This window comes from Petaurus breviceps, unplaced genomic scaffold (assembly GCF_028583685.1).
Source record: "Petaurus breviceps papuanus isolate PSGF00001 unplaced genomic scaffold, PetGlider_PUasm1.0 220, whole genome shotgun sequence".
In the NCBI taxonomy this organism is placed as follows: Eukaryota; Metazoa; Chordata; class Mammalia; order Diprotodontia; family Petauridae; genus Petaurus; species Petaurus breviceps.
In genome coordinates this window covers 3,821,391-3,844,127 of record NW_027185876.1, presented here as the reverse complement: position 1 = coordinate 3,844,127, position 22,737 = coordinate 3,821,391, and the positions used below count along the sequence as shown (strand labels likewise).

The window sequence follows — 22,737 nt, the reverse complement described above, 5'->3', positions numbered from 1 at the left end:
AGCTTACACTTAACTCAGTAACAATCAGGAACCTAAACATTTAAATTTCTGCTCTAATTGGCTGAAAACATAATGCCTCAGGAGTAAGGATTTCAAAGTGCTTTATAAGGCACTAAAACAGAGATGGAGAATTCCTTGAGCTAGGTGTTTTAAGTACATGCAGACTGAGCAAAGTCTCAAAAGGAACAGAATCTTGCTTGCCTATCCCTTTTCCAACCACTTATTAAGTGCCTTCTATATATATGGCACTGTGTTAGAAGCTGGGAATACAAAAGGGTACTATGAGGGGTGAGGGAGACATAGATATACAACATGACAATAGATACGTATGGTAGAAGGTGATAGAGGCCAAGGAGAGAACCAGACAGAGAAATTTAGGGGCAAGAAAAAAAAAACCTCAGCTAGTGGGGAAAGGAAAGTCTTCCCTTGAAAGTATAACACCTGAGCTAACCATGGAAGGAATATAAAATTTCTAAAAATCAGAGAAGAGGAAGGAGTGTATTCTAAGCATGGGGGTGGGGATGGCTTGTGTGAATGCAGGGAGGCAAGAGAGAATATATTTAATCAGGGACTTCTTCTTTGACTTCAATATAAAAATTTGTATAAAATAAAGCTAGAAAAGTTAGGACAGAACCTTACTTGCAAAGGATTTTAAGGAATCTGGATTTGATTCTAGAAACTAAAGGAAACTACTGAAAATTTTTTGAGTTGAGAAGGGGCAGTGGTCAGACTTATGCTTTAGGGATGTTATTTTCACAGCTGAGAAAGATTAGATTTAAGCTTACAGCAAAAAGAAGGCTCAGAACAGGTCTTGATGGATCTCAATGTATGAGGTGTAGGAAGTGGATAAGAAAAAATAAAAAAAAACATTTAGAAGGAACAGTGAGGAATTTAGAAAGAGGGTCAGGAAAGGACATTGTCACAGAAACAAAGGGGAGACATTAGGACAGAAAATGATCAATAGTGTTGAAAGTTACCAAAAAAAAGTGGCAGAAAAAAAAGATCACTGAATTTGGCAAGTAAGGGATCATCGGTAACCTTTGAAGAAGCAATCTTAGTAAAAGAACCATGTTAGCTACTAACATTTGTGTATGTAAAATGCAGTCATGCTCAACAGAATGCTTTAAAATGCTTACTTACTCTTGTACCTTTAGGACCTTGGTTACCTTCTGGTCCAACTAAACCCTAATAAAGAACAAAAGGCAATAGTTATATATTATTTTCATCTCTTTCCAAAAGCTATAAAATGCTGAATTAAATACCAGAAAAGACTTAACTTTTACATGCAAAAGGCCAGAGGCCAGTGAGATTCTCATAAATTTTTATGCCTGGAAGAACTGCTCACTTCAGATCAATGAAGTGCAGTGAGTTTTAGGTGTTTAGATAATCTCTCTATATCATCCAGAAAACATGTAAACTACTTGATAGGACTTTTAAATTTTGTTTGACTAACTTTGAGATTATAATATACAAGAAGAGGAACTAAAACATTTCTTAGCTATTTCTAAACAACTAAGACATGGTTTCTTGTTTATAATTTCTTTTGGTATTTATATTTCCTTTATTCGTGTGAGTGGAAAAATATCAGAAATTTGGTCTGTAAAAAAAGCTGAGGGAATGATTATTTGGGTGAGTAAATACAAGCCAGAAAATGGCAATGAAATCCCCAACTCTTTTGAATAGTATACTTGCAATTATTTACTATGTGTCAGACACCCAGTTAAGCCCTTAGAATATAAACAAAAGCAAAAGAAAGATTGTCCCTGTCCTCAAGAAGCTTACATTTTAATAGGGAAAGCCATCATATAAAAGGAAACTTCAGTCTCTTCCAGGCTGCACTCCCAACTCTCCAGACTTTCTCCACAATGCCAAAGTAGCCCCTCACTCTGGGAATTCACTCTGCCCCTCTGACTCCTTCCTCTGATTGATCTGTTCTCCATAGAACCTCCATTTTATGCAAAATGCCCAGGTCATTTATTTTTTCATTCCTCTCTGGGCTCTAGTCTTGATTCTTTGGACTTCTTTAAACAAACCAGAATGGCCTTCTCATCCTGGAATTTCACTCTGCCCCTGTGGTACATTCCTTTGATGGATCGTATCTGCCTTAGAACCTCCATTTTATGGAAAGTGCCTGGGCCAGCCATGTTTTCACTCATCTCACAGCTCAACTCCTTACTCTTGAATTTCTATACCATGTCCCTATACAAGTATCTTTCCCTCATGGATTTCAGCCTTCTTTTATGTGTTTTCTTCTCCGATAAGAATGTAAGCTCCTTGAGGACAGGCGCTATCTCTCTTTTTGTTTGTATTTGTATCTCTAGTACTTAGCACTTTAGTAAGTCTGACACATACCGTGTTTCCCTGATAATAAGACACTGTCTTATTATTTTTTTGGACAGAAAAACACCAGAGGGCTTATTTTGAGGGGAGGGCTTATTTTAATGAACATTGACAGCAATTTTAATAAACAGGTAAATGTGAACAAAAAAAATGTACCTTTATTCAATAAGCAAATTACTGGGGAAGAACAGGATGACACGCTTACTGCTGCAGCTCTGATTGGATGCAGCTCGGAGTTGGAGCGCGGCGTGCGTTTCACGGGGGGGGGGGGGCGCGGTGCATACAGAGGGTACCGTAATGTAGCGTGTAGCGCAGTGGATCACCTTCACTACAGTAGCAATCTCAATAGGGCTTATTTTCGGGGGAGGGCTTATTTTAGAGGAATCTTACACAGTAAGGGGAGGGCTTATTTTCGGGATAGGTCTTATTATCGGAGAAACACGGTACTAAACATTTAATAAGTGCCTTTTGACTTAACTTGAATCATTGCAAAACATTGGGAATATAAATGAAATAAAGCAGATGAATGCAAGGGAGAATAAATTTTCAGCTAAATTCTCCCAAGGTTCACTGCTTTGAGAAGGGAATTAGGCAGCACTGTCCCAAAGGATTATGGTCATATGAAAAACCCTTTACCCCAAGGGCTCACACAGTAGGAATATTAACTCTTATCACAATCACACACATTGTTCTTTTGTTCCCTAAAGATAGGCTGGATTGTCAAAAGATTATTTGAATGCTAATTCCCAGGGATCAGCAAGTTCAGCAGGTTAAACAATAATAATGACCCAGAAATATAAGGACAAATGCAGAGGACAGTTACTGCACCTGCCTGCCAGGGTAACCAGGTGAACCAGCAAGACCAGCCATTCCAGGGAGCCCCTAAAATTATGAAAACAAAATAACATATCAAAGAACACATTTTTATATGTTTCGACACAATATTCAAACCCAGAAAAAAAATGTACTCTCCATACTAATTCCTTATTGGAACCTCCCTGGGCTGCTTAAGGGGGAAAATGGTCAATTATCCCAAAAGAAATGAATGAAAACAAGCTAAAACTAGATCACTTACATCTTGTCAAACTCAAAAACTAATTAGTGGAAAATCTGAAGTGACATTTTGGGAAAGTCAAGTGTATATTTATACACACACACACACACACACACACACATACACGCAATGATAAATCTGACCAGAAAAGTAGTCAATCATTAAGGAAACCAGATGGACCAGACAAAAATCATAAAAGTGAGTAAAAAAAAAACTGGTCTCCCTTTGATTTAAAATTCCCTTCTTCTTTAACCATCCTTGCAGTGTTCTACAGTGGATAGAAAGCACATTGAACCTGGAATCAAATGAATTGTGTCCATGTTCCAGCACTACCACCAACTAGTTGGGTCTCAGTTTCCTTCCCTGTAATATCTGAAGCTCCTATCTCACTAGGCTGTTCCAAAGTTTCCATGAAACAATGTATGTCTGTTTTGCAAAGATTAAATCCTGAATAATTGTCAGTTTATATATTAAATCAGGGCAGCTAGACAGCACACTATATAGAGTACTGAGCCTGGAGTCAGGAAGACCTGGGTTCAAATCTGGCCTCTGACATGTATTGGCTGTGTGACCCTAGGCAAGTCACTTCACCCTATTTGCTTCATTTTCCTCATTTGTAAAATGAACTCCAGAAGGAAATGGGAAACTACTCCAGTATCTTTGCCAAGAAAACCCAAAATAGGGTGATGAAGAGTTGGATGCTACTGAAATGACTGAATAGCAATGTATTGTATCACTCTTAGGACTAGCAATGATGATAACATCTGTCTGGCTGGAGAGTCAGGGGCAAAATGAATTGGAGAGCTCACTTTTACTCTCTACTTTTATCTCAATTCCTGGAGGAATTAGAACTAAAGGGATCTTGGAGCTTAGTTCAGCTCTTTCCCTTCGAAGATTAGGAAAGAGAGGCCTAACAAGTTTCAAGTGACTTAACCAAGATCATACAATACAAATCTGAGGTTTCTAGGTCCTCCTCTAACTTTAAATCCAGTAAACTTTCTACTACACCGTACCAACTCTCCTTCCCCATTTTCTGGACTAGTGACAGAAAATTGATTCCCTACTAGAAACAGAAGAATGGCAGCAAGTTAGCATAGTAATTTCTCTAGTATAAGGAAATTGGTCAACATGAATGCCTTGTAGCGGAACAAGGACAATTGATTTTTTTAATTTCTAAATTTCTGTTGTTTTTAAATGGTTTTGTGCCCTTCCTTTATTCATTTATTCTTTTATTTTGTTTTTTTGTTTTTTGCCTTTTGGAGGGCAGTTGGTTTTAAGTAACTTGCCTAAGGCTATATGGCTAGTTTTTTTTTTTTTTTGTATGTGTGTTAAGTGTCTGAGGCCGCAACCAAACTCGGGTCCTCCTGACTAAGGGGCAGGTGATTTATTCACTGTACCACCTAGCCACCCCTATTCATTTATTCTTTCAGTTGTTTATATTATATATTTTATATATGTTTATATTATATATGTCAGTTGATTTTAATTTAAATATATTTGTGCTCTTAAATCATCTCAGAATTTTACTACCTATTATTGCTTTCTTCTTCTTGAAATGACTTTTGTTTTATTTTATAAGTCTATTTTGGAAAGTGGCCATGTAGTATAATGCATAGACAGCTGGTTTCAGAGAAGGGAAGAGTTCTGAGCCCTGAGTCAGGAAAACTTAAGTTCAAGTCCAGTCTCAAACACATACTAACCTTGGACAAGTCAACTAACCTCTTTTTGCCTCAATTTCCTCATCTATAAAATGAGAATAATAATAGCAAACTGCCTTCTAATGTTGTGAGAATAAAATGAGATAACATTTGTAAAACCCTTTGCAAACCTTAAAACTCTATTATTGTTTACTCTGTGAACCAATGACACTGGTCTCCTTTCTGTTTCTCCCTAGATTTTCCATTTTCTCTGAGCAAGCACTATCACTGGCTGTCTCCCATGCCTAGAACGTTCTCCTTCCTCTTTTCTACCTCCTAGTTCAAATCTCCATTAAAGTCCCTCTTTCCACAAGAAGCCATTCCCAATCCTTTCTTATACTACCCTTGATTTATTCTGTCTATCCCCTGTTTGTACATAGGTACTTGCCTGTTGGCTCTCCCATTAAACTATGCTCTCCTTGAGAGCAGGGACTGTTTTCTGCCTATCTTTGTGTCCTTAGCACTTAACAGTGTCTGCATATGGTACTTAATTAAGCACTGGTGTTTAATAAGTGCTAGTTAACAGCACTTAATAGACTCCTAGAATCAGTAGATCAATTTGCTACAACAGTAGTGAAAGGCATAGGAGACACTGGGTCCTGGACAGCAAATTTTTACTGAATCCTGATAGATGGAACTGATAGATGGATACACAGAAATTGACTCATCAAACGATGTATCTTATGGAATGAGGCACATAAAAACACACACAGCTCAAGATTTATCTGAAATATGGAGGTGGGAGAGAGGGAGATGTTTTGTTTGGGGGAAACAGGGCCATAAAGTCAGTGATTAATCAATCAATGGAAAAAATAGGATTGTAACCCAAATCTGCCCCATTCTTGCTCCATATTCTAACCATTAGACTGCACAGATGGCATAATGTACTTTAAAAGGCTTGTGACTAACTTCATAGTAATTTCTCTAGTGTAGGAATTTGGTCCACATGAATGCCTTGTAGCAAAACAGGAATATTTGTTTTTTCTTCAGCATTTCTGTTGTCTTTAAGTAGTTTGTGTTATTCCCAAATCATCTCAGATTTTTCATCCCTATTAGCACTTTGTTCTTCTTGAAACTATTTTTATTTTTTTTATATTTTTGTGTGGCACAATATGTAGAGCTGGCCTCAGAAACTGGAAGATCTGGGTTCAAGTTTTGCCTCTAATGCATCCTGGCTATAGACAAATAAGTTAACTTCTGAGTGTTCTAGTCCTGTGGGGTCAAACTCAAAAAGAAATAGGGCCACTAAACTGTACATAAGGATCTTACTGTGCTGCATATTGACATAGAAAACCATATATCAACATTATCTATGGTCTATTATATTTTTATTTATTCCGTTAAATATTTCCTAATTACATTAAATAAAAATTTTTTTTTTTTAAAGCAATTGGGGTTAAGTAACTTGCTCAAGGTTACACGGCCAGTTATTTCTGGGTGTGGTGCTGAATATCTGAGCCCGGATTTGATCCAGGTCATCCCGACACTGGAGCCGGTATTCTTACTCACTGTGCTACCTGGCCGCCCCCTAATTACATTTTAATGTGGTTCCAACTGTACCTGAGAGTATTATGGGCTGCCTGTTGACCACCTCTGTTCCAGGCAACTCTCAATATGAACTACAGATATGATGGTGATCTGCACTGGTAGAGAGAATTTTCTCATTTGGGAGTTCCCTATACTAATGAAATCACAGGTCCAATTACAACTTGTAACTGTATACATGTTCCACCCCATCAGTGGACCAGAAGCCTTGAGACTAGGCACCATTTTGTTAGGTACCAGACAGTAGTACAGTGCTCGGCACTGAGTCAATGCTTTGTAAATGTTTGCTGATTTGGATTAGAGCTAATTAAGATCCAAAGCATAAGGTATATTTAGCTCTGATGGCACAGTTAGGAAAACCTGAGTTCAAATCCGGTCTCAGATACTTACTAGCTGTGTGACCCTGGGCAAGTCTGTCTGGTTCCTCAATGTAAAGTGGAGATTATAATAGCACCTACCTCCTGGGTTGTCGTGAGAAGGAAAGGAGGTGATATTTATAAAGAATTTATTAAAGTACCTGGAAAATAGTAGGTGCTTAATAAATGCTTGTTCCCTTCCCCCTTCCCTGAACCAAAAAAAAAAAAAAACCCAAAATACCCCAAAGATCTTCTCTAATGTTTAAACCTGATTTTAGACTTTTCAAAAGAAAGTAGCCGGCTCAGAACCACATTGCTTATATTAGCAATGAGAAGTGACTGGGCTGTGGTCAGAGAATTGCTGCATAAGCGATTTTTCATTTGGCTGTGAGGCGTTTGGGGTTTCTTCAGGCAAATCCACACATTCAGTTTACTTTGTGCCAAAGCTGTATTTCAGAAGTCATTTTTTTCCTCCCCGAGGCCTCCTCCCTGCCGCCCCTCTCATTTTCTTCCCATAATTACTCATTTGCTTTTCAACACTTGTTTTCCCCTCGAATTTCAAGAAACAGCCGCCGCACCTGCTGTGGACACATGCACTGCATTCTTGGCCACCCCTAGTAATTAGGAATCTTGAAATATGGGGCCTGAGGGACTGAAAAGAGACTACCCAGCTCACTGTATCTAGGATTTTATAGCACAGTTGAGTGAGAGTGAAACATTGGCTTTGTTTTTGTCTTATTTCATGGTCTCCTCTGGGGATCATTTCAGAAACCCCATTACCTCTCCCTGAGGCTCTGCTATAAGGTGGCCTGAGGCTTTTTGTAGGAACCTACCCTTATGGTATTCTTCATATTAACCTGTTCCTCTTCTCCCTCCCTCCATGTGTACAAGTCTTATACACAACCACTTATCAAGTGGACAACAGAGCATTATTCTTTCTCATAAAATGACATAATAGTGATGTATGATCAACTTCTGATTTCTTATCCTGAAGGAAGGAGCAGCAAGTCATTTCTATATTGCTGCAGGATTCTTATTTGTTTTGAACAATAGCAGATGCATTTTACTTAGGTTGATGAATTAATTTGCATTCACTAACAATATCCAGCACAGGAAGGAAGTGGTCTTAATAAAGGACAGGAGGAAAACAGGCTGATGGAGATTAAGAAGCCCCAAATGGAGATAATGAAAAGTTAACTCTACTTGTAGTACATTAAACCTGACATATAAGATAGGAAAAATAGCTAGAAGTTTCAAGAGTCCTCAGTGGCTCTCCTGATGCTGTTGAAAGAGAAGTATTTGTGGGACTTACCTGATCACCTCGGGGACCAGGAGGCCCTGGATATCCTTTGATACCCTGCATGGAAGATAGATAGAGAGTTACTATGAAAAGGAAATTCAGATATGCCAGAGGAAGGTCCAAATAACCAGCAAGGCAATCAATTAATAAACATTTATTAAATGATTATTATGGTACTCTGCCAAAGTAAGGCCAAAAAGGGTTCTTGCTCTCAAGGAGCTTACGATCTAAGGGGAGAGACAACATTAAACAATTATGTACAAACAAGCTATTGCAGGACAAATGGTAAACAGAGGAAAGACATTAGAATTAAGGGGGGTTGGCAAAGACTTTTTGCTCAAGGCAGGGTTTTAGTTGGGACTTGGAGAAGTCAGGGAAGCCAGGAGGGAGAGCTCTCCAGGCATGGGGGGAAACCAAAATGCCAGGGGTCAGGAGATCGATCATATACTCAGGCATCACCTATCCATACACTGGATCCAAATTTATCACATTTATAGTCTTCATTTGGCTTCTTCACCAAGAAAATTTGACTTGGTTGATTTATCAGAATCATTCATATGGGCTTCATGTTACCAGTAGAAGCAGTAGCACATTTGGGACTAAAAGAAAAATAAAACAAAACTTCCCCAGACCACCTCCTTTTCTGAAAATTTGATATCTAGTTATGCCTCTGTTACATTTGCTCAGGCTTGACAAAGATTGGGGTTAGTTTAAATGACAATGCAATGAAACGAAATGCCTTCAGCCACAATCTGTTTGTAATTATTACAAAGTTGGATCTCATCCAGGCAATTTCCCTTATCCAAATCCTTGTCATAACATTCCCCGAATAAGCCAATATAAATGAGAGCAGCATACTCATAGGGTCATCAGAGGAGGCTCTAACAAGCTCTCTAGGAAATAACTAGAAGTAAACATTTTCTTAACCACAATTATAATGGAATATTATATTGCTTATTCTCAAAGTTGTGAGATGGTTGATAACCTCCTGATGAGACATTTAATTTAGGAGAAAGAATTGAGAAGCAATGATAGAGGAAGAGTGAGCTAAAAGGATGAGCAGAAGAAAGAGAGGGAGGAGAGAGAGACACAGAGAGAGAGAGACAGAGAGAGGGGGGGAGGAGAGAGTGAGAGAGACAGAGAGAGAGAAAGAGAGAGAGAGAGAGAGAGAGAGAGAGAGAGAGAGAGAGAGAGAGAGAGAGAGAGAGAAGAGAACAAGATCAAAAACATAGTTTTGGAGTTGCTTCTGAATAACTTTTTTAGTTCCTCAATAACTGAACCTATCCAGTTCAGTAAACAAAGGAAATAGGCATGGTCCTCACAAAGGAAATAGACATGGTACTTACAAAAGAAATAGACAGTTGTCTTTACTTTAGCTAGGGAAACAATGACTATGAAATAACTGAAAGACCTATTAGATGGATAAGCATCAAGTCATTCAAATTAATATAATATAACCAGAAGAAGTAAGTGTTTAATGGGAGTACAGAGAAGGGATCTATAATAATCATATAAGGTTGACCAGAAGTGGTACATTTGGAAGGGGCTTATGTAAGAGGTAAGAGTTATAAATGAGCAAAGACAACATAGAGGATGTTCTCATTGATAAAACTAGAAGATCAGCTAGGGGGTGGAGTGGGAAAAGTGTTGAATTTGAACTCAGTTGTTGTGTTGTTCAGTCGTTCAGTCATGTCCAACTCTTTGTGACTCCATGGACTGCATGACAAACCCTTCAATCTTCCAGTATCTCTCAAAGTCTGTCCAAGTTCACATTCATCATTTCCACGACACTCTCTATTCATCTTGTCCTCTATCATTCCCTTTTCCTTTTGCCTTCAATCTTCCCCCACATCAGGGTCTTTTCAGACTTCAATTCAAATCCTGCCTTAGACAGTTACTAAGTGTGACCCTGGGTAAATCACTTAAAATTTCTCAGCCCTAGTTTCCACAAGTATAAAATGGGGATAATAACACCTACAGCCCAGATTTCTTATGAAGCTCAAATGAGACAATGCATTAAGGAATTGTGCAAATCTTAGCTATATATTTATAAGAGGGGAAGAAGATAAGCTCAGTAGTTTAAATATTAATTTTCAGGCATCATCAGGATAGAGAAGTTGAAAAATCCTCCAGGAAACTTGAGGATGTCAAGCTTGGAGGTGTAGATTTGTGAATCATTCACAAAAAACATTTTAGAAACCAAACACCCCCAAGGGAACAAAAACACAGAGAGATGTAACCAGAGATATTCCATTATTAAGTTGAATCAATCCTTTGCTTTTCAGTACCTGCCCTGTTTTAAATAGGTTGTTGGACAGAGGTTGGGGTATAGAAAGCATACTTGTGGGTGTGGAAAGTATACTTGTGAGGTGGATCTCCAAGAGTTAGCTGTAAAAGGCAGTGACAGAAAGCACTTTGCATACCTCAGAGAATTATGTAAATGGGTTACCGTTATTACCATTTTAAAAGACATGTAATTCACAGGCATGTCTACAATAAGCAGCTCACAAGGATGCCTAAACCATCAAGATCCAAAACAAAACTTAGAGAATTATTTGTTCTCTGCTATTAACTCCCTTCAGGTTTTGTATTCATTTATTTGACCAAAAAATTATTAAAGGTGCATGTTAAGTGCTTGGTGCTAGGGACATGGAGATTTTTAAAAAATGATATCTGGGGCAGCTAGGTGGTGCAGTGGTTAGAGCTTGGAGTCAGGAGCATCTGAGTTCAAATCTAGCCTCAGACACTTGACACTTACTAGCTGTGTGACGCTGGGCAAGTCACTCAACCCTGATTGCCTCATATCCACCCCCCCCCCCACACACAAAAAGTCTGCCCTCAAAGTGCTTACAATCTACTGGAAATTTTAAACAAAGATAAACACAATTTGTGACCTAGGGGCACAGATACTCTTATCTTATAGCATCCCATACTGGTCCCCTAAACTAAAAGGGTCCTTTTCTATCTTTGATCTGTTGAAGTTAACCTGAAGTTCTGCTCCAGGAAAATATTCAAAATAAAGTTTAGTACCTTGTGTTTAGGTTTCCCTAAATATTAGTGACAGAGTCCATAACATCCCTTTCCACTCACTGTACACAAATGCATAGTGGTTACAGGAGAGTCTTCTTTTCCCTCCTCTAGAAAATGTGTGAGCTACAAGGGACTCACAGCGACTCAAGAACAAATACAGAATCACATAATACAGTCAAGCAGCTCATCAGACTCTTGATGGAAGGTAAGCAAACTTTAGACAGTACTAAACAAGAAATCCTCTTCCCACCAAAGATCCAAGCAACTAGTGAAGTAGTAGTGAGGAGGAGCTGGTAAGATCCAGTTTGATTTCCTGCATCCTCAAAGGTTGGTCCTTGTCCTTCAGCTCAAGTGTGATCTTCTTCCTCCTCTAAAAAGAACACTGTTGAAGAAATCTCCTTCCTCTAAGTTGCCATTATATAAGTGCTTGAACTTAGGAACTCTTGAACCTGGAACCATTGGTTACCCATAAAGCAACTTTCAAAGTTGGTATTGCCTGGAAATAGGAGATCCCTTCTCTGTCCAGAAGGCTAGATCCTGGGATCATACTACCTAGTGAATTCAAAATCTGACCTCCTCTACTACTGAGTGACTGCCATGTGCCACAATTCACCATCACCTGCTCCTGCTTCTGAGGAAGAGAAAAATTCTCCTTCTCTTCTCCCCTCTTCCATGTCTGTTCTGCTGAGTAGGGGTGGAGAAAAGAGAGAGGGAGACAGAGGGGGAAAGAGAGAGACACAGAGGGGGAGGGAGGGAGGAAATAAAGGACTTAGAGAGGCAGAGAGAGAGAGAGAGAGAGAGAGAGAGAGAGAGAGAGAGAGAATGAGAGACAACTGCTAGTTTTTCTTAGCAGTGGAGGTGAAACAGTCCTTTTGACAAGAGTCCTTTCCTCCTGGCTCCTAGCCACAATCATTTTGGATGCAGCCCCAGTCCATAGCAAAGGGCTAAGAGGTAAGTACTTTCAGGGGTATGATGGATCCACCTTATGAGAAACTGTTAAATTTTCAGTGTGAGCTTTTTTTATTCAGTCATTTCAGTCTTGTCTGACTCTTCATGACCTTCTCTAGTTCATTTTACAAATGAAGAAACTGAGACAAATAGGTTAAAGTGACTTGTCCAAGGTCTCACAGCTATACGTGTTTGAGGTTGAATTTGAACTCAGTAAGATCCTGACTCCAGGCCTGGGACTCTCTGAACTGTGGTGCCACTTGGCTGTCCAACACTGAGGTGAGCATTTATACCTCAGAAATTGCCAAACACTACAAATCGGGGTTTGTCTTGTTGACCATCTAGATTCTGGAAAGTGATGAAGAAATGTTAATATTGCAGGTTAAACTTAAAAGTATGCCATGCATGCATTTCCCTCTAAGAGCCAGCTAAAGCATTTACCAGCACATCTCTGTGTACATGCCTCCAGGTGTGATGTCCTTTAGACATGAGTCCACACCTGGAAAACTGCCCTTCAACCAGGGGAATCCCTGCTTGATAAGATTATATGATTATATATACGAGATTTTATTATATTCTTGCCTCCAGCCATCAAAGTTGTCAAAAGGAAAACCAGGAAAGTATAGAGGGAGGGAATTAAATTGAGAGTCTAGAAAGGGATAAGCAGGATTAAATTTAATAGAGAGTTCTAGAGAATGTGGGGACTGGGGGAAGAAGGGGGTTTGGCCAAAAGAGGTTATTTGTTTGTGTCCTGTCATCAGTACTAAAGTGGATTATGGGTCTCAGAAGTAGATGGTGAGGAAGCAGCAAAGAGTATATAGCTATTTAAAAAAAACAACTATTTATGTAAAGAAGGGAAAGGGATAATGGCTGGAAGAGGTGGCAGAAATGAGTGAAGGATTTTTCAGAGTGGGAGAAACCAGTTCAGGGTCAGATATTCTGTACTCCAAATGTACTCTGCAAATATTGATTAGAGTCTAATAGAAGAGACTAGATTGCAAATAAATTGAGTGGCCCATGCTTATTTACTTTCCATTTAATAACAGACTATTCATCATTTCTTTTGAATAAAAGAAAGAAAAAGCATTTACTAAAGCATTAAAACAGACCAGGAATTGACTGCAGTTCTGGGGATAGGAACACAGAAGAGATAGTGCCTGCCTTCAAGAAATTTACATTTTAACAGGGAAGGGTGGCCAGGAAGTGGTGCTTTGGTCTGGGAAGTGGTGGATGATTGATGTACCTTTTCCAGCAGGAATAGTAGGGATTATTATTGTTGCTAGGGCAAGAGAGTGAGGGACAGGGAGAGGGAAGGGTGAGGGCCCAGCCTGGCCACTCTATACACTGAACCATCTGGTTGCTCTTCATTTTTATTATATTAGTGCACTAGCCATGAGCAATGAATGTCCAACCAACTATTTGTCTTCCTTTATTTCTGTAAAGGATTTATTATTATATTTATGTAAGTCTTGAGTTAGTCTTAGTAGGTTAACTCCAAGATACTTTTACCCTTTCTTTCTATCATTTCATCATGGTTTTTGTGACTACTTTATAGAAATATAGAAAAATGTTGCAGCAGGAAGATGAAGGGACCAAATCCCTGTTGAGGGTCTGAAGGCAGCTAGATATAGTGAGCTATGTGATTCTGCAGTCAGGTCCTCAGTGATCACAACAACATAACCCCAGGACAAGATACAAAGCTGAGTACAATAATAGTCTACCATATCCCTATAACACAATGCATGTAGCCATTTCCCAATCTTCCTTACTTTATTTCCAGGATTTGGGGGCCTTTTTGTTTTGCTACTACACAAGTGCTATATATTTTGACATTCATGGGTACTGTCCTATAAACTGATTCTCTAATAGTGTATTTTAAATACAAAAATTGCTGCATTGGAGGTTAGGAGCCATTTAATAACTGTTATCATCATCATTACAAATTGTTTTTCAGTACCAATTCTTATCCCTACCAATAGTGATTCATGAACTTGTTTACCCATAGCAAAGCCAGCATCCACCATTCCATTTTTTTTAGTCACTTTTGGCAATTCAGTGAGTATGAGGAAAAATTTCAGAATTTGTTTAATCTGTGCTTTTCTTAGGATTAGTTCCTTGTTATTAGAATTCTTATAGGGTTTAATTTTTTATTTTTCCTTTTGAAAACTGTTTCAATAGTTTTGTTATACACTGGTGTCAATTAAATACCTTGAATGTTGGACTTTAATCAGAGATGTCTGATGGGAAGATTTTCCCTATTCAATACTTCCTCTTTATGTGGCTTTATTGATTTTGTTTATATCGATTTAGGATAGATGATATAAATTTATAATATAACTTACATGTAATTTATGAAATCAAAATTATCTCTCTGTTCTTTTGCAGTATCCTCTGCCTCTTATTTGTTCATGAATTCTCCCCCAACCACAATTGTGAAGAACAACCCCCTCTTTTCTCCTTTTATTTTTTAGTGATAAGACCTCAAAATTTGTGTACATATCTAAATGGAGTTTATTATGGAATATGCTAAAATGGTTTGGGGGAACCCCTATTTTCTGCCAAACCACTTTCCAGTTTTCCTAGTAATCGGGGGGGGGGTGGTCTTTCCTGAACTTGTTTGTGATCTTGGGCTTTATTAAGTCATAGGCTAATATTTTTTTTCATCTAAGTCTTGTTTGCCTACTTTATTCTACTGATTTATTTCTATCTTTTGAGTAATACAAAATAATTTGGATGATTATTATTTTACAATACAGTTTATGGTCCAGTAATGCTAAACTCCCTTAATTACTACTTTTAAAAATATAATTTCATTAAAAGATCTCAAACTTTTGCTCCTCCAAATGAATTTGTATTTAGTACTAAGAAGCAACCCCCCATTGTTTGACTGGCACTGGACTAAATATATGAATTAATTTAGATAGTACCATCATTTTTATTTGCTGTTGAGTTGTTATACAGTCACATCTAACTCTCTGGGACTCTATTTGGGGTTTTCTTGACAAAGACACTGAAGTGGCTTACCATTTCCTTCCAGATCATTTTACAGCTGCAGAATTAAGGCACAGAGTTAAGTGACTTGCCAATAGTCAAAACAACTAGTAAGTGTCTGAGGCTGGATTTGAACTCAGGTCTTCCTGATTCCAGGCCTGGCCACTCTATCTACTGCACCAGCTAGCTGCTCTTCATTTTTATTATTTTAGTGCAACAGCCGTGAGCAATGAATATCTAACCAATTATTTGTCTTCCTTTATTTCTGCAAAGGATTTATTATTATATTTATGCAAGTCTTGAGTATGTCTAGTCTAAGGCTAACTCCCAGATACCTTTAGCCTTTCTTTCTATCATTTCATCATGATTTTTGTGGCTGCTTTATAGAAATATTACTGATGTTTTGTGGGATTTATTTTGTATCCCATAACTGAAGTAAAGCTACTAATCATACTAGTTCCTTTCGTTGCTTCCTGGGATCTTCTAACTAAAACTATCATATCATTTGTTATAAAATAATTCTGCATCTGTCACCGTCAATGTTTATACCTTCACTTCCTCTCATGTCTTATTGTTATGGCTAGGATTTGATTGGTTAATGAGGGAATATGGTTCCACTTTAAGATATATTAAATCAGTTTTTCCTCCTTCCCTCCTCCTGACTCACTTAATCCCTTTAGATTTCATGCTCCTCATTTCATTTTTCCCACAAACCTTTTTTGTTGTTGTTGTTCACTCCTTAGCTCTCAAACAATGTTAAAGTCTTAATAGCCTTCTTTAGCCCGAGAAATATAAAAGTATTCATTTAATTGCTTGATATTTTCTGGCAAATTGTATTTATTTACCTTTCAGCATGTGGAAAAAGACAAAAGGAAAATGTGCCAGTGCCAGAAGGAGATAGGAGAGAGGTGGGGTAGTGATAGGAACATTCCTACCCGGCTGTAATAATGCAAAGCACTGTACATGTTATCTCATTCAATCTTCCCAATAATCCTGTGTTTGCTACTATTATTATTCCCATTTTATAGATGAAGAAGCTAAGACTGAGGGCAGACAATTGACTTGTCCCAGCTCATCAAGCTAGGAAAGTTTTTGCTCCTGAGGACCCAAAGTGTTTATCTATCTTTCTTGGATTTTTTCTGTTTGGTATGTTTGCTTATCAAATACCCTGCCATTCTCTGATTTCTTCCCAAAGTCATAAAATTTAAGAGCTGAAGGAACCTTAGTAGTCATTCAGTGAAACCCATACTTGAACAACAATCTGTATGAGACACATTGGACCAATGACAAATGTCAGCTTTTCTTGAAGACCTTCATTGGGGAGAACCTGCTACTTCCCAGAGTGGCCCATTCACTTTTTTAATAGCTCCAATTATTATAAAGTGCTTTCTGTTGTTCAGGTGTTTCAGTTTTGTCTGATTCTTGGTGCCTCCATTTGAGGTTTTCTTGGAAGAGATACTGGAGTGGTTTGCCATTTCCTGCTTCAGTTTATTTTACAGTTAGGAAACGGAAGCAAACAGGGTTTGTGACTTGCCCAGGGTAACATAGCTAAAAGTGTCTGAGGTCAGATTTGAACTCAGGAAAATGAGTCTTCCTGACCACAATTCCCATGCTCTGTGCACTATGGTGCCACCTAGCTTCCAAAGTGCTTTCCTACATCAAGTCTAAACTTGCCTCTTTACAACTTGAATCCATTGCTCTTAATCTCTCCCTGAATCCAAGCAGATCTCTCCCTTCTCAATGTGAAAGCCCTCTATAAAATAGCTATCATTCCTGACCTTTGTTCATCCCCCTCCCCCACCCAAAACCACTTCTTTAGGCTACAACATCCCCATTTCCTTCAACCAGCCCCCATATAGGATGAAGTCAAGGTCCTTCGTGTTCCTGGTTGCCCACCTCTGATGTTTTCTAGCTTATCAATTGGTAGCCAGAACTCAACAACACTCAAAACATGGTCTGATCAGGGCAGAATGCAAAGGAATCATCCCTGCCCTCTTCCTGGACACCACAATGTACTTACTTCTGTCTAAGGTCACATTTGCTTTCTTGGATGTTACACTAATGTTGAGCCATATTGAACTGGGAATCCATTAAAAGCTTCAGATAATTTTCAAATGATCTGATATCTGGTCACAGTTGTCTTACCTTGTAATTTTAAAAGTTAACTTTTTTTTTTTTGCTTTTTGGAGGGCAGTTGGGGTTAAGTGACTTGCCCAAAGTCACACAGCTAGTAAGTGTGTCAAGTGTCTGAGGCCAGATTTGAACTCAGGTCCTCCTGACTCCAGGGCTGGTAAAGCCGCCCCTAAAAGTTAATTTCTTAAGGCCAAATGTAACACTTTATATGTATCTCTATTGGATTTCATTCTATTAATATGGCCTCAGTGTTCTAGACTGTCAATATTTTTTTTAATTTTGATATCTAGTGTACTAGCTATCTCTCCCACTCTGGTATCACAAATAAGTTCAATCGAGATGCAAATTATACTTTTATCTGAGTCTTAACAGAAACATTTAAGAACAAAAAGTCAAGCATCCATCTGTAGGGGTGGGGAGGGGGTGGGGGGAGTCTGCCAGTGACCTCCTCCCAAGCAGAGACTGAAGTATAACTGACTAATCTTTGACTTCAGCCATTCAACCAACTCTGAATCTATCTCATTATATCATTGTATGGTAAATATGTGTGTATGTATATGTGTATGTGTATATATATATATATATATATGTACACACATACACACACGTCTGTGTATTTTCCACAAAGACAGTAAGAACAGTTTTAACAAATGCTTTTGTAGCAATAGTTACCCTCCTCTCCACTACTAGTTAAGTGTTCCTGTTTTTTTTTTCCCCAAAGAGATAGGCTAGTATGACCAACTTTTTAGTTCCGTTTTATTTAATTTTAAATCCGAATTTTCTCCCTTCCACCTCCACATTCTCAATGAAAAGAAAAACAAGACAAACAAAACTCTTGTTAAATCTATGTAGTCAACCAAAACAAATTTCTGTACGGACTAGGCTGTGTATACACATGCACACACACATGCATGTATTCATGCGTGTACATGTGTGTATGTGCATATACACAGAGACACATACACACTATATAGCAATCATTATATTATGTAAGTATATTATGATAATCATATTCTAATTAAATGGCCCAATATATCATATTTCAATGATATAATTATAATGTAACAATATAATGTATTGTGATATAAGCATGATAATAAAATAATTATGTAACAATTGTAATATATTGTAATATATAACAATTGTAATATATAATGTTCATATTATATAATATATACACTTAGATGTAGATTGTATATATATATATATATACATATATATATATATATATATATAATTTATACTATCTATTGAGAGGGAGAGGGAGGAAAGACGAGGCCAATACAGGAATATGAGTGTGAATGCATATCACGTAGGATTATATACATGTATATCACATGTGTTATTTGCATACATACATGTCTCAATCTGCCGTCTGACACTATCACTTCTTTATCAGGAAGTGGGGAACATGTTTCATCATGAGTCTTCTGGAATCATGGTTGGTCATACTGGTCACAGTTCCTAAGTCTTTGAAAGTTTTTTTGTGGCATGGCCTATGTTTGATGAAATCCTACTGGTTTTTTGGCAGTGTTTGCTATTTCTTTCTCCAGAGGTTAAGAGATTTGCTCAGGGTCACACAGTTAGTAAGTGTCTGTCTGAGGCCAAATGTGAACTCAGCTCTTCCTGACTTAAGGCCCAGTGCTCTGTCTACTCAGCCACCTAACTGCCTGTAAGGTAAGAAAACCTCCCATGAGGTCATGAAGAGTCAAACATGACCGAACAACAATTTTCTCATATTATTTCCTCATCTATGGTATTTGGGCTTTTAGTTTCATCATTTCCCCCCTAAGAAAACTATTATCTTTCTATAATCTCTGTTTATTTCATCATTAAGATCATTCACTTTGGTTATATACATCATAGTCATCATCATCATCATGATAAAATTAAAAAAGATTTTCTCTTTTGAACTCAAAATAAAACCAAAAGGCAATATTAGAATATTGTTCATTTTCTATGTTCATACTGATTGTTATCTTCTGATTTTTTTTCTGTCAAATTTTCTTCCGTTTCTGTATTTCTGAGTTACAAGTGTTCCATTCTTATTGATCATCTACTCTGTTACAGAGATTCTCTATCATCAAGTTTTACATCATGTATTCTTTTTTTTGGTATTTTTATTTCCTCATTGAGAGCTTTGTTTTCTGCCCTAATTTCCAGCCTGACTCTTAGAAGCAGGCAATCAAAAAGGATTTATTAAGTGTCTGCTCTAGGGCTAAGTACCATTCTAGGTATATAGGACACACAGACAAAAATGAAACTGTTCTGGAATTAGAATCACAGGCCTTGAGTTCACATTCCAGCTCTGCTCCCTACGTGTGCAATCCTAGCCAACCAAAGCCTGACAAATGCAGTTTCATACCATGGTCTCTCATTTCAGCGAAGAACAGAGAGACAGGTTCTCATATCTCCTTTTTGGAGCCAGTTATATCATTATAATTTTATAGCATTCAATTTTTACTATTGTGCTATTTCTCTTTTTTCCCAATTATATTGTTGTAATGTTTGTTTATATCATTTTCCTGATTCTTCTTACTTCATAATTCATGTAAAGTAGGTACTATTTGCCATGTTCATTATTTCTTATAGCACAATAATATTTCATTACATTAATATACCACAATGTGTTTGTTCATTGCCCAAGTGATGGACATGTACTTTTTTTTCAGTCCTTTACTACTTTCAAAGTGCTGCTATAAATATTTTGGCACATTATAGGATGTCTCTTTTCATCATTTAACTCCGTGGGGTATAGACCTAGCAGTAGAATCTTTGGGTCAAACGGTGTGCGTAGTTTTAATGTCTTTTTGTAGGTGTACAATTTCAAATTGTTATACAGAAGGACTGGTTCAATCCGTAGTTCTGCAAATAGTGTATTAGTATATCTATCTTTCCACAACCCCTGTATAACAAGTGCTTTCAAACATGCCATGTTGCAACTAGAGGAAATAAAATGGCAAAGATCCTTAGAAATGGATATGTAGCCAATTGGATGACTGGTGTTCATTAGGGAAGAGATATCTTAAGTAAAGTCAGCTAAAGCTGATATTGTGTATTTTTTATGACACTTGGCATTTCGTAAAACAGCCCTTATGGAAATTCTTAAACCTTGGATAGTACTTTAGCTCAAATCTAATTCAAGCCATGACACATAAAATTCAATTGAATATTTCTGGAGATGCTCTAAGTATTAATCTATAGTAGGAATGTTGTGGGAGGCAGGGTTGGAACAGAAGGAGTGGCTGCCTAGGGTGTGGAGCTGAACTGGATGCTAAATGTGGTGTAGATCTAAGAGCTGCCTGGGAGGGGTCTGCCCTTTGGAGCCATTTGCAGATGGCTTGTAATCGACTACAATTTGCTCCCCTGTTGGCTATACTACACTACCACCCCCCAAACTTTTTGATCACATGCCTAATTCACTTTCTGCTCAAATAGCAGTGTAAGTCTGGAAGGGGTGGGGGGAAAGATGGCAATGCACCTGGGTAAATGGATTTCATTGAAGTCATTGGAATGGCTCTAATCTATGAACCTGATGTTTTGTTTAAAAAAAGATTGGTTTACAGTGGGTTCTATTGAAATGTTAGTATGGTTGTGATTTTCTATGTTCACATGATATGAATAAATAAGGAAACCTGTCAGTGGCTCACATCTTGAGATCTTTCCTCAGACATATTCATGGGGAATGGAGAAGGCAGGGAACCAGCTACAAGCCAGAGGAATTTTTAAGGAACTTCCAAGAGAAGGGACATTGTAAATTCTCTTTCAATATAGAACAAATACCGTTAATACTGAATTCCACAAGTGATGCCATTTTTGTTGTTATTGTTCCAGCATTGTGTTGTAGACAAATGTGTTTTATTCTGAACCTATAATTGTATCAATGCAGGGAACACTATACACAGACAGTCTCCCCACCAGCACAGGTCAACAACTTCTCTATAACTTAGAGTTTTAGAGAATTCTTTGGGGCACCAAAAGTTTAAAGGATTTGCCTGGGGTCACTCAACTAGCATACAGATCACACAACTAGTATGTATCTAATGTCAGATGCAGGGCTCGACATCGAAGCTGGCTCTCTGTCCCCCAGTCCATACCTCCTCTTACGTGATTGAATTTGAGGAAATCTTATATATGATATATATATATATCCCATTAATGTGGGATAGCTGCTAAGAGCATGCCAGATGGGGACAGAAAGGTCTTATATCCTATCTAGACAATCATGGGCAGTGTGAACCTGAGCAAGTCACTTAACTTTTCCAGACTCAGTTTTATCATCTAAAACATGGGAATAATAACACTCGGAACACTTTCCTCTCTTGGGTTCATAGACTTGAAGCTGTAAAGCTGCAAAGGGACTTAGAATCCTTCTAGTCCAATCCTCTCATTTCATTTTTAGGGAAACTTACCTCTAGAAAGGTTAAGTAATTTGTCCAAGAGAGTATCAACTTGTGGTGCTGGAGAAGACTTTTGAGAGTCCTTTGGACAGCAAGGAGATCAAATCAGTTAATACATAAAGAAATTCAGACTATTCACTGGAAGGTCAAATACTGAAGCTGAAGCTTAGATACTCTGGCCTCATAATGAGAAGACTGGACTCAATTGGAAAAGACCCTGATGTTGGGAAAGACTAAAAGCAAAAGGAGAAGGGGGAGAGAGGATAAGATGGACAGACAGTATCATGGAAACAAAATGAACTTGGGTAGACTTTGAAGGGTAGCGGAGGATAGAAGGGCCTGGTGCGCTATGGTCCGTAGGGTCACAAAGGGTCAGACATGATTGAACAGCTTAATAACTACAACACACTGGCGATAAGTAGTGATCTGAACACAGGTCCTTTAGTGCTATGACCCTCTGATACCTTCCCTCTTTTGATCAAATCATGTGAAAATGCACGTAAGCCACTTAGCGAACTTTAACCAAGCCCTATAAACAGTAGTTGTTATTGTGAAGTAGATCTTTAATACTCATTTCCTCTGACCTCAGAATAATAATTTGTTACATTTTTGTCCTTGTGTGCCTGGTACCAAAGGCAGTGTCTGATACATAGTATCCATAAACAAACTTTTATTAAGTGCCTACTATGGGTCAGGCATGGTTCTAAACGCTAGAGTACAGAAACAAAGAATGAGACAATCTCTAATTGCAATGAGGTTACATAATAGCAGGCCTGAAAGATTGCAAAGCATTGGACAAGCATTATCTTACCTGATTCTGATAGGGGAGACAAATACATATAAACTATTTAATAAATGCAAATTTATGCAAGATAGTTAAAAGGTAGTTTGGAAGAAGGGGTTACTAGCAATTGGAGAGATAGGAAAAGGCTTTATGCAGAAG

General features: G+C 38.0%; 1 protein-coding gene across 5 annotated transcripts in view; it reads right to left on the bottom strand.

Annotated features, from left to right (window-relative positions):
* COL24A1 (collagen type XXIV alpha 1 chain) overlaps positions 1 to 22,737 on the bottom strand; it is a 380,667-nt gene that overhangs the window by 270,598 nt on the left and 87,332 nt on the right. For all 5 annotated transcript variants that reach the window (XM_069094574.1, XM_069094573.1, XM_069094569.1 and 2 more), the window contains exons 9-11: positions 8,305 to 8,349; positions 3,169 to 3,222; positions 1,141 to 1,185 (exon numbers count right to left, since the gene is read on the bottom strand). In XM_069094574.1, coding sequence (XP_068950675.1) covers positions 1,141 to 1,185; positions 3,169 to 3,222; positions 8,305 to 8,349 — 144 coding nt within the window. The remainder of the gene's footprint in view (positions 1 to 1,140; positions 1,186 to 3,168; positions 3,223 to 8,304; positions 8,350 to 22,737) is intronic.